This window comes from Haliaeetus albicilla, chromosome W, assembly GCF_947461875.1.
Source record: "Haliaeetus albicilla chromosome W, bHalAlb1.1, whole genome shotgun sequence".
Classification (NCBI taxonomy): Eukaryota; Metazoa; Chordata; class Aves; order Accipitriformes; family Accipitridae; genus Haliaeetus; species Haliaeetus albicilla.
Window position 1 is genome coordinate 20673417 of NC_091515.1, and position 12540 is coordinate 20685956.

A 12540-nucleotide genomic window follows, 5' to 3' on the forward strand; every position below is an offset into this window, starting at 1 on the left:
ATCCCTACATTAAGGCCTACTAATTACATACACATCATACATAAAGCTTTATTAGTATCAAGGACTTTGCAGATTCTCTCACTGTTATGGCTTTCACTAACTCAAGATTAGATGTTGAAATATTTTACTCGATGCCATCCATATTCTTCTTGGAGAAAGTTATGCCCAACCTTGAAATTGGAGTTCATAAAAGTGTTCCAGTTTACTAACAATAGGTCTTTATATTGAAAAAATATTTATCACAGCAGTTTCCTGCACATCAGTCATAAATGTATAAAGATACTAAGAAATCTCTCATTCAATATTCATATGGATAATTAATTTCTTACTTCAGTGGCCTGTCTCCAAACATAACTCCATTAAAGGCAAGAGCTCGAGGTACAGAATTTTGGTCTGCAAATTCCACAAAAGCAAATCGTGTTGGTTGCGTCTCATCACCTGCCATTCGCACAAATTTGACTTCTCCAACTTGCTTAAAGAAGTCAAGCAGCTGATCTGCTGTTGTAGTCTAGAAAGAGTCAAAGAGCTCAGCTGAAGTAAAAATATATAATGAAAACCACTTATCCAACATATCACGTAATCTAAGAGCTACAGATTTTGGAAAGACATCTCATCATTATTACACAGGTGACATGAATTTGGTAATGTTACACTTTAAGAGAGAAAGGTATTTTTTTCTTTCATTAATCTAAAGAATATACTACAATTTAAAATAGTGCAACCACAAGCCCTGAAGTCCTACATCTAGGTTAAAAAAGCACTTGCTCAGCATTTTGCACTTTTCGGGCAACTAATTTGAAATAACTGATGAGGAATTTCCTTATACACCTATGTCCAAGCAACTGATCGTGAAATTTGATAAAAAAAAATTAAATCCAAACAGTACTACAAGACTTTGCTTTTATCTGTTTTTCTACTAGCTTCCAGCTTGTTTTATTTTATTGTGATCAACAGCACTATAGTAGCTACTTTGGCAGTCAAAAAAAACCCAAAATCAAAGAATTATATTACTATCAGTCAAAAGCAAATTGTTTTTCAATTAATTCAATCAATTCCTTAAAAAACAAATTTCTGACAGACCTAACTTTCCTGTCAGAGAAACTCAAAGGTATTTATGCTAATTTTGCAACTTCCACTAGGACAAATCATTCCTTCTTACTGTACTTAAGTAACTGCACAGTGTTGTGGAGGACAGTTATCATGATCTCACAACTTCTAGGCACTGTTCAGCTAACACAAGCCAGCTGGACATTTGATCAACATACACAATCATAAGTATGTTTCTTGAATTCAGCTACAGCGTGATTTCTCTGGTACCCTGCTAAAATGAATTCCACAGTCTGGTCTGATCCAATTGGCAAAGGAACATTAAGAATTTGAAATATCACTAGTAACCAAAAAGAGTATTTTTTTGTTTTGTTTAAATTCCTGTTGGCATCAGCTACCGAAAACTCTTAAAATGTAAGATTATAATTCATAAATTACAATTCTACATTTTTCATTAGTATTGCCAATAAAAAAAAAGCTACCTGTGAATTCAAGTTTCCAACATAGACTGTTCTTCTGATTTCATCAATTTTGGATGGGTCCACATTCCCCATAATTGGTGGCTGTGGTATTTCTCCCAGTGCCGTAATGTTAGGGTCCAATGCTGCTGCTGCTGGCATAGCGCCCAAAGTGCCAAGTGAAACACCGAGCTGGAAAACACAAAAACAGAATATGCTTTGCAACCAAGCACTGCTGGGAGATACTTCGTTTGTTAATACTTGCCTACCTTGTGCATTTCTGTAAAAATAAATCTTATTAATATTGGCAAGACTTTAAAATGTAAGGTCCCAGCTGAGTACTGTATTGGGTTTATGTGGCAAGGTTTTGGTAGCAGAGGAGGGGGCTACAGAGGCAGCTTCTGTGAAAAGATGCCATAAGCTGCCCCCATGTCCAATAGAGCCAGTGCCAGCTGGCTCTAAGATGGACCCACCGCTGGCCAAAGCTGAGCCAATCAGTGACGGTGGTAGCACCTCTGTGCTAACATATTTAAGAAGGGGGAAAAAAAAAAAACAGGCAACATCAGCCAGAGGAAAGAGTGAGACTATGAGAAACAACCCTGCAGAAACCAAGGTCAGTGAAGGAGGAGGGGGAGGAGGTGCTCCAGGTGCCGGAGCAGAGATTTCACTGCAGCCTGTGAAGACCATAGTGAAGCAGGCTGTCACCCTGCAGCCCATGGAGGTCCACGGTGGAACAGATCTCCACCTGCAGCCTGTGGAGGACCCCATGCCGGAGCAGGAGGATGTGCCCTGAAGGAGGCTGTGATCCCGTGGAGAGCCCGCACTGGAGCAGGCTCCTGGCAGGACCTGTGGCTCCTTGGGGGACCCATGCTGGAGCAGTCCAATCCTGAAGGACTGCACCCTGTGGAAAGGACCCATGCTGGTGGAGTTAATGGAGGACTGTCTCCCATGGGAGTGACCCCACGTTGGAGCAGGGAGAGTGCAAAGAAGAAGGAGCAGCAGAGACAACGTGTGATGAACTGACCACAACCCCCATTCCCTGTCCCCCTGCGCTGCCTCAGGGGGAGGAGGTAGAGAAAGTTGGGAGTGAAGTTGTGCCCAGGAAGAAGGGAGGGGTGGTGGGAAGGTGTTTTAAGATTTGTTCTTATTTCTCATTATCCTACCCTGTTATTAATTGGCAATAAATTAAATTAATTAACCAAAATCAAGTCTATTTTGCCCGTGACGGTAACTGCTGATTGATCTCACTGTCCTTATATTGACCCATGAGCCTTTCATCATATTTTTCACTCCCCTATCCAGTTGAGGAGGGGGAGTGATAGAGCGGCTTGGTGGGCACCAGATGGCCAGCCAAGGTCAACCCACCACAAGTACTTTTTTAAAAGAATAAAAATCTACCCATAAATAACCTTCTATAGTTAAGATTTTCTGTGTGCTATCAGTTACTATCTTATCAAAAAGGTCTGGCCAGGGATGCAGTATATCAATCAGAAAACATACAGGCTTGAATTTCTAATGCTTACAGTCAATCAAATTGAGTAAGATGCCTTCAAAAACTGCTAATATTCTTATTTTTTTGCCACAAGTATTATAAGTGGATAAAGAATTGCCAAGGACTTGCCCAGCAAGGGAAGAAGGGAATTTGCAGTGCCCAAGGCCAATTTGTTCCATAACAAACATCTGTCCATCAAAGGGACAGATAAGGTACTTTTTGGACAAACATATCAAGTAAGTTAACATTAATTACAGTTGAAACACGAAGGATATTAAGTCTAAGATCTTTCCCTACAAACACAGTCACTTCCTAGAGAAGGAGAATAATACAACTCTCAATTTTAGAATTCGGAACTGAAATATCTCCTTGGGAATGTGTCCGGGTTTCAGCTGGGACAGAGTTAATTGTCTTCCTAGTAGCTGGTACAGATATATGTCAGATATAACACCTTCCTTAAAGGGGTACCTTTCCTTCACACTTGACAGGAGTCGCCTCCAGAGGCTGATGGCTTGTGTCCCTTTTCCAATTGCCTTGTCAATGCCACCTTCCCTGGAAAGCAATCCCAGCTGCTTGGCTTCCCTACCTTCTAATTCCAGGCTACTAGCCCCATTGTCCCAGCATTGGAGGAGCCAGGTGATAATATGCTCACCTATATGGTGGCCGAAATCCTTTTGCATATCTTGCAGCTCACTCAAGGATAGGGATTGGGTGATTACCTCTGGTTCTGCCTCTTCCTCCTGTTCCTGTGATGACCCTGGCTCATCTTCATCCTTTGCTAAGCAAACTGATTTTTTTGTATATTTCTTCTTCTACATGGGGGCAACTGATGCTGGTGCAGGTTGGTCCACTGGTTCAGTTGCAGTATCGCTTGCCAAGGTTTGGGTAGCTGCAGTGCTCGTTGCCGGGGCTGGAGGGACCGCAGTGCCCGTCGCTGAGGTTTGGGTGACCACAGTGCTCATCGTCGGGGCTGGAGGGGCCGCGGTGCCTGTTGCTGAAGTTTGGGTGACTGCAGTGCTCATCATTTTGTTGTTAGATCCAGAGACCTTCTCTTCCCCTTGAGGGTACTGAATAGTGTTGAACAGGGCTCGATAGGCATGGGCCAGGCCCCAGCACGTTGCAGTGATTTGTATCTCTCTGGAGCTGCCGGGGTGACAGCATACCTTTTCCAAATATTTTACTAGTTCTTCCAGATTCTGCACTTGTTCAGGGGTGAATTTCCAAAACACCGGAGGTGCCCACTGTTCTAGGTACTTGCCCATACTACCCCACACACCCTGCCACTCATAATTATCCAGCCTTGGGGCAGATCTCTGGGTGATCTTCTTAAATAGTTGTTTAACCCTATACAAGACCTGAACCACATTCAGGAGCATGATGATAGTTCCTAGCAGTAGGGCTAGGACCATGTTGGTCTCAACATCCCAAGTGTATTCAAATTTTTCAAAATTCTCAAACACCATTGTAACTGGACTGAAGGAGAAGGGAAAGGGGAAGAAAGGTACCCCACCCATAGACTGGCTTTCCAAGGAGGAAAGGTAAAGGGTGTAATTATTAATAGTTTCCCACAGATGGCTCCCGAAGTATAGAGGTGACGACAATGCTGAGTGCAAATACCGGATTAATCCCACAACCAATGACTTTATCATACCATAAACCAGTGTTACACAATACATCAAAGCAAAAACCTTAATCCACCTCCCACGGATGATAAGCAGCAGCACAGGGACTACATACAGCAAGCGAGGTGATACATAACAGACCTCTAAAACCGAGTACCACAACTCTAAGAACACATAAATCGACATTGTGACCGGCAACTATTAGACCACTATAATGCATGCTTGTAACAAATTTGTTTTAACAAGCTCTGGTCAGGTTTGTCATTATCTCAACCCTTCATGCCCAATGTTGGGCGCCAAAATGCACTGTCATGGTTTAACCCCAGCCAGCAACTAAGCACCACGCAGCTGCTCACTCACTCCACCCCCCCACCCAGTGGGATGGGGGGAAAAAAAAAAAAATCGTGAAAAGAAGTAAAACTCGGGGGTTGAGATAAGAACGGTTTAATAGAACAGAAAAGAAGAAACTAATAATGATAATGATAACACTAATAAAATGACAACAGAAATAATGAAAGGATTGGAATGTACAAATTATGCACAATGCAATTGCTCACCACCTGCCGATCGAGACCCAGTTAGTCCCTGAGCAGCGATCCGCCCAGCCCCACTCCCCACAGTTTATATACTAGATGTGATGTCACATGGTATGGAATACCCCTTTGGCCACTTTGGGTCAGCTGCCCTGGTTGTGTCCCCTCCCAACTTCTTGTGCCCCTCCAGCCTTCTTGCTGGCTGGGCATGAGAAGCTGAAAAATCCTTGACTTAGTCTAAACATTACTTAGCAACAACTGAAAACATCAGTATGTTATCAACATTCTTCTCATACTGAACTCAAAACATAGTACTGTACCAGTTACTAGGAAGACTCTATCCCAGCTGAAACCAGGACAGAATGTTATAAAAAAAAGTCACTTAAAAATCAGTACTAAATTGGTCTGCTGAGTTCCTGGTTTGAATTTTCTTTTCTCCACCCAAAAAAGCAACTGCCTTTCCAGCAAACAAAGTTTCTAAGAAGTGTTAGAAATTCTCAACAAATCACCAGTTATTTTTTTTTTATGGAACAACAGAAAACTACTCTATCTTTACTTGAAATCATCTGTTTATTATTGAAGAGGGTTATACAGCTTGACTTCCTCTTTGATAATTCTAAAATTTACAGATAATTTATTAAAGATGTATATAAAAACAAATTGAACTTACTTTAGAAGGCTAGTTTAGAAACAAATGTCTTTAAACACTGCTATCATACCAGTTCTGTTTAATATCTTTACTTTTATCAATGATCTGGATGAGGGGATCGAATGCACCCTCAGGAAGTTTGCAGATGACACCAAGCTGGGCAGGAGTGTTGATCTGCTTGAGGGTAGAAAGGTTCTACAAAGGGATCTGGACAGGCTGGATCTATGGGCCAAGGCCAATTGTATGAGGTTCAACAAGGCCAAGTGCTGGGTCCTGCACTTGGGTCACAACAACTCCATGCAATGCTACAGCCTTGGAGAAGAGTGGCTGGAAAGCTGCCTGGCAGAAAAGGACCTGGGGGTGTTGGTCAACAGCGGGCTGAATATGAGCCAGCAGTGTACCCAGGTGGCCAAGAAGGCCAATAGCATCCTGGCTTGTATCAGAACTAGTGTGGCCAGCAGGAGCAGGGAGCTGATTGTTCCCCTGTACTCAGCATTGGTGAGGCCGCACCTTGAGTACTATGTTCAGTTTTGGGCCCCTCACTACAGGAAAGACATTGAGGTGCTGAAGTGCATCCAAAGAAGAGCAACGAAGCTGGTGAAGGGTCTAGAGAACAAGTCTTATGAGGAGCAGCTGAGGGAGCTGGGGTTGTTTAGTCTGGAGAAAAGGAGGCTGAGGGGAGACCTTCTTGCTCTCTACAACTACCTGAAAGGAGGCTGTAGTGAGGTGGGTGTCAGGTCTCTTTTCCCAAGTACCAAGTGATAGGACAAGAGGAAATGGCCTCAAGTTGCGGCAGGGGAGGTTTAGACTGGATATTAGGAAAAATTTCTTCATGGAAGGGATTGTCAGGCATTGGAACAGGCTGCCCAGGGAAGCGATTGAGTCACCATCCCTGGAAGTATTTAAGAGACATGTAGATGTGGCGCTTATGGACATGGTTTAGTGGTGGACTGGGTAGCATTAGGTTAATTGTTGGACTTTATGATCTTAAGGGTCTTTTCCAACCTAAATAATTCTATGATTATTTATGCTTCATTAGCAGCAATTATGCAGTGGAACCATGAATAAGCACTTTTTTTAAAAAATGAAATCACTAAACTATATACTTCACATATCAATGAGGGCAGTATCACCCATTTTAAGGCAAAAAAAGCCAACACTCTTGTGAACTAAAAATTATTTTCAAAGTCATGCAACATCTCTTATGCGATGACAGTTATGAACTATAAACAGAATTAGCCTAAACCTCTTAACTGGTGACTTTGGTCCCACTGTTTCATTATATAAGTTTCATTATATAAGTTTCATTATATATTATATATACACTCTAAAACAGCTGTTGGAGCACAAGCTTCAAAAAGGATGCTGACCCTTGTGCAGGTTTTTGAAATAGTGCAGAAGAAATAAAACTTGGTTAAAGCAATGTTTTTATGGAAGGAAGGAAAGAAGGAAGACACTAATTACATTCATTTCTTTTAGGACGCTGATCAGTATCAGCTAAGAATATGAGAGTGGGAATAATGTTTCTGGTAACGGAGACAGATGAGGAATCATTTAAGGACAGATAGGTTTGGGAATCTGCAGGACACCCTTAACACAACTCAAAATAACAGGATGTTACCAGTAACATCAATACGCACACTGCTGCAATATGCTTGGAAGACTGAGGACTTTCATCTTCAAATAACACGGGGTTAGTGACATTAAGCCCAATTTTTTTTTAAGTAGGATTTACTATTTCCAGAATTCTCCCTGAATAGGGCACAGCAACCTGCTGATGTCAAGAAAGGCTTACAGAGGCAAAAGGGAACTGAGCAGAAGCAGCAGCAGCTAGCTCCTATGCTTTTTGCAGTGAAAACATTGTTAGGCTGTGAGACACTGAATTGTTATCTCTAGCTGTTTGTCTCAAAGATTGTTAGGTGTGAGAGACTGGACTATCTTCTCAAGCCATTCCTCTCAAGGATTGTTTGCTGTGACAGGCCACTTATCCCAGAGATGGCTTGTTTAAGCAGGGCACTCCTTGGTCCAAAAGGATGATTATCAGGCCACTGAGGCATCCAGGGGAGGAGACAGGCCGGAGCCAGTGAAGAATATGGAGACTACCATTCTCATGGAAACTGTAGTCTTTGAGATAATGTACTGGTTTCTGGAAGGTCCTGTGATAGACGAAACCTGCAGCACGTGAACAGTGCATGAACAGTACATATGTGCATGCATCATCGAACTATGCCCTATAAAAAAAACGTGGAGACAAGCCGTGGTGTGCACCCACCACCGAAGAATTGAAGACTGAGGACCAACGGGATGCCGCTGGATCCATGGTGGTGACTATTCTTGCAACTCTATCCCGACTGCTTGCTTGATTTCTGTCTTTTTCTTCCATTCTATCCTATTGCTACTATTTTCTACTTTTGATAATAAAAGCTCTTTTGGGTATATGGCATTTGACCTTGTTTGTGTCTTAATCTCGCTCTTGGGATCATATCGAAACCTTCCCTGACATTGGATTGGGACATAGGCTAAGTCAAAAACCCTGTCACAGAGATATCAAGTAAAAGCCCCCTAATGCAGCATTTCAATATTCTGAAAAACTGTGTCAATTTAACTATTATGTTTTAACAAATTTTTAGGAGGTGGATAGCATTGCCACTGGATCAAATTAATGGGTCTAGGGAAGGGACAACAATTAAAATGGACACAACCAAAACTAGTATTTACCCACTATTCTGCAAAACAAGAATCTGAAAGAAACAGCCAGGAAAGGTAGTACATGGACATCTTGTGATCTACCCTCAAAAGAGGCACCACAGCTAAATCCTCATTAATTTAGCATTAAGAAGACAGCATCCATGGATCAGATACTTCTTGTTCTCTGTACACAGAAAGGCTACCAAGTATGGAGGAAAACCAGAAATCAAACAGGGACTGAATTTTACTTACTGTAGTCAAAGGGGTTGGTGTAGGTATAGGAAGCAACCCTGCACCGGGCATCAGGCTTGTCATAGTAGGAGCAGGCGCCAATAGAGAAAGGGCTTTGGCTTCATCTGGGATTTTACCTGAAGAAGCAAATGAAAGCGTTACAGAGTTGGAACACTACACAGATGTTATTCATTCTATGATTTTATAATTACCCTTGCATTTAAATACGTAATAAATAAGAATGAATCTATCTACCAGATCCTTACAAACAAATACGAACTTAAGTATTTCCTTTTAGCCTGCCTCTACTAGGAAAAACAGAAGTGAGCAAAACTTCAAAGACTAGCAATCTCATTAATGGATTATTATTTTAAAAACTGAATAATGTACACAATTATTTAACACTTTGAGCTATGGGTCACCTGTACTGGAAACTTAACGTTCATGAACCAAACGATATCAAGCATGGACGCTTTCCCAGGGCGGTGTTTTCACGGTGATCGAAAGTTGTTTTACACATGACAACCGTTCGTGTTGGCTGCATCACTAATAGCACACAGAACATCAGATACAGAAAAGAAGAACATTTTTTAAAGTTTAATCCCCAGAAATGGCAAATAACCAAATCAGTTAAAACAAAACAAAAAAAAAACAAAAACAAAAAAAAAACCCCAAGCCACAAAGTACGTGCTAACTGAAATTTGTGTGCTTTTTCCCCCTCTGGTGTTACCTACTTTTGATGTAAAAATAAATAAAATAAAAACTAATGTGACTCCACACAAGACATACTACAAGTGAAATTGGAAGTGGAGGAGGGGAGAGCAGAAAAATTCAGATTTGTACTGTCTTACATTCTAGGTCACCTCAGTTTATCTGAAACTTTGATAAATTAGCTTTAAATTTACTGAGATTGAAGAAAATCATAACTGATCAGATAAGCAAGCCATATTTTCCTAAAATATATATTTCCTACTATTTCAACCATATTATATTCCCCAGCATGCTAAAAGTTTTAAGTAATATCTAATATGAACTAAACACAGGTTTCAAAGTTAGTTACAATTAGACTGCTAAATGACTCCCCCCCCAAAAAACCTTCAAAAATCAAAATACAAATACAATTAAATGTATGTATTAAATTTGAAATGCAAAGGGATTTAAACTGGTACAAACATTAAACACTGAACTGAAAAACTACAGAAATGAAGTTCTAATTATACTAGGTATCTATGATGTATTCAAAATTACTGGCGTAACTGTATATATGCTATCCAACTGAGCCCTTTGGTATTACCCCATGTACTTTATTCAAGTAAGTGCTTTTATTTAAACATTGTTTTAAAAGTCAAGGTATATACAAATACTGTGCCAGAGGCTTTTACTGCTTTGGTTCAATCTGTATATGTTTTAACTATAAAAACATTAACTTCAGGATTTAAAAATTAATATATAAATATTATCAAAAAGCAAAATACAAGTTTCAACACACCGTGCAATTTTAGCTATATGAGATCCAATAAACCCCACAGAAATCATACTACTTTAAAAAAATAAAAAGAAGACAAGCATTGCAAACCTGTTCTACAGATCTGCAGCAAGGACTAGGTTACAGTTGGATAAGACCAAAGAACAAAAAAAATCTAAATTAAAATTAATTTATATGTAGCATGGGTGGAAGAGAAAAGATAAAATAACAGTACTCTTTTTTTTCATGCCTCCTATTTAGATTTATTTTATTTATGTTAAGTTTTGAGGCACCTTGCTCCTTAACATGCAACAAACCACTTGATTTTGCTATCTAAAGGAGAAAAATAGGAAAATTATTAGCACTTAAGAATTAACTGTGCAATTATGTCTTCCAGGGCTTTTATAAAAACATGCATGAATCTGAGTCATCATCACAATGTTCAGCACTCTTTACAGGTCTCATTTTGAAGTCAGGCATGCAATGAGAGGTGTACCTGATTTGCCTGACTGTTCATGAGAATCAGGTACCTTGCCTCACATCCTGCCTACTATGTAGCTAACTAACAGGCTTCCAAATATACAGTTCCAGCAACTGTGCATGCAAATTAGGCATACAATTATATACCAGTTCTTCTGAAAATCAAAATACTTGTGTTTCCAAATGATTGATGAACCAGACCTTATCCTGAACAGCCAGCATCTTGCTATTAACTGGATACTCATACAGGTTTCTACAGGATCAACAGACATGGCTCAAGTAAATCCAATGGCAGAAATGGCTCCTAAAGTGGTACATCTGCATTCTAACTTAGATCCTTGGTCAGTAATGTACATAAGCATATGCCTAACTTAAGTATGCACTTACATACAGCCAATTCAATATACACTTAACCAGATAAACTTAAGAGATGCTTAAGGCATTTAGCCCTTTTAAATAGGAACTGAGTTATGCACATAACTAAACAGACAGGGAGTCAAGTTCAGAAAGGTAGTTAAATACAATTCTAAACTTTAAGCATATGGGTCATCTTACTGAAATAATTGGAATTATTCATTTGCTCAAACGTTGCTTAAGGAATCAACTGAACACTTTCAGTTAAGTAAACTACTACAGCAGTTCAAAAAATGAATAACATACATACCTATATTATAAAGTTAGCAGTATTATTTCCAGAATACTTTGGTCCCTCAACAATGTAATGTTTTATTTTAAATACAAAATCTAGTTAGTCAGTTCCATGCCACAAACAAAGATCTGCTCATTTATTTTATTCAAGAATGAGGAAGGGTCTATCTCTACAGACAGAACCCTGAAAATTTGCCTGTATTTTCAGAGATACTGCCTTTTCAAAAGATCCCCCTCTAGTTTTTAAGATCGGGTCAAACTTTTTAACAATTCTATAGAAAATAAACGGTTGTGGGTGGAAAAAATGACGCCACCACCAAAACTTGAAATATCTTACAAATTTACTTCCCTGTTCTTCAGACAGTTCTGAAAAACAAATTAATATGTGAGGCCAAATAACCTCATGAGTTACAGCCTTTAAGTTTCTTTAAGTTTTGGAGTGTTATCTTCCTGAATTTATTTGTAAAAGGAATATGAGCCCACAAAGATACAACAAAACATGTGGGTAATGACATAACAAATTAGGACACTTTAGTTTAAGAATAACTGTTTTGGTTTTTAAACTCATGGTTATTTAAAATCTGAATGGAAATGAGGTAAAGATATTTATTTTCTAATAAGGGAAACAGACAAAATAAATATACCACCATCTATACCACATCCTTAGAAGCTTATGAGTGTTTAGTAAATAGCAGATTCTATGATCATTCATTTCTTTCTTCACTTTGCAAAGGAATCTGCAAGCAAATGTAGAGTAGCTATGCATTGCCTAGCTATACCTTATGCTTCTTCAGAAATGTACAGTTGTCCTAAATATGTTATGATTGTTACTTTTTTGTATCAAAGTGCTTAAGAGTCCATACCAGAATCCATTTTGCTAAATGCTGAACAGAAGTATCTGTGTTAAGCAAGTACTAATCACAGTATTTTTATCCCCTTCCATGTACTCAGCAGAAATTAATTTCCTACTCTTTGTACTGAAACTACATGGAAAATCCTCCCCACAAAACTGCTTCAGCAATAAGTATGTACGTTTCTTTTAAAAATACTTCCTGTTCACATCTACTCGAAACATAATTACAGGAATTGTTATTTACCTACTATATTAAATCAACAGAAAACACACACTGTCCTGGTTTTGGCTGGGATAGAGTTAATTGTCTTCCTAGTAGCTGGTACAGTGCTATGTTTTGAGTTCAGTATGAGAAGAATGTTGATAACACTGAT

At 39.5% G+C, this 12540-nt stretch overlaps 1 protein-coding gene across 10 annotated transcripts in view; it reads right to left on the minus strand.

Moving 5' to 3' along the window:
* LOC104318698 (splicing regulatory glutamine/lysine-rich protein 1-like) overlaps nucleotides 1-12540 on the minus strand; it is a 64401-nt gene that overhangs the window by 30434 nt on the left and 21427 nt on the right. For 8 of the 10 annotated variants that reach the window (XR_011322961.1, XM_069775189.1, XM_069775187.1 and 5 more), the window contains exons 3-5: nucleotides 8742-8857; nucleotides 1530-1697; nucleotides 330-508 (exon numbers count right to left, since the gene is read on the minus strand). Coding sequence is in view for 9 of the 10 variants with exons in the window: in XM_069775189.1 (XP_069631290.1) it covers nucleotides 330-508; nucleotides 1530-1697; nucleotides 8742-8857 (463 nt within the window). In the remaining variant the exon portion in view is untranslated. Of the gene's footprint in view, nucleotides 1-329; nucleotides 509-1529; nucleotides 1698-8741; nucleotides 8858-9142; nucleotides 9391-12540 lie in introns of those variants that run through there. The other 2 variants (XM_069775194.1, XM_069775193.1) reach the window with 2 other exon arrangements.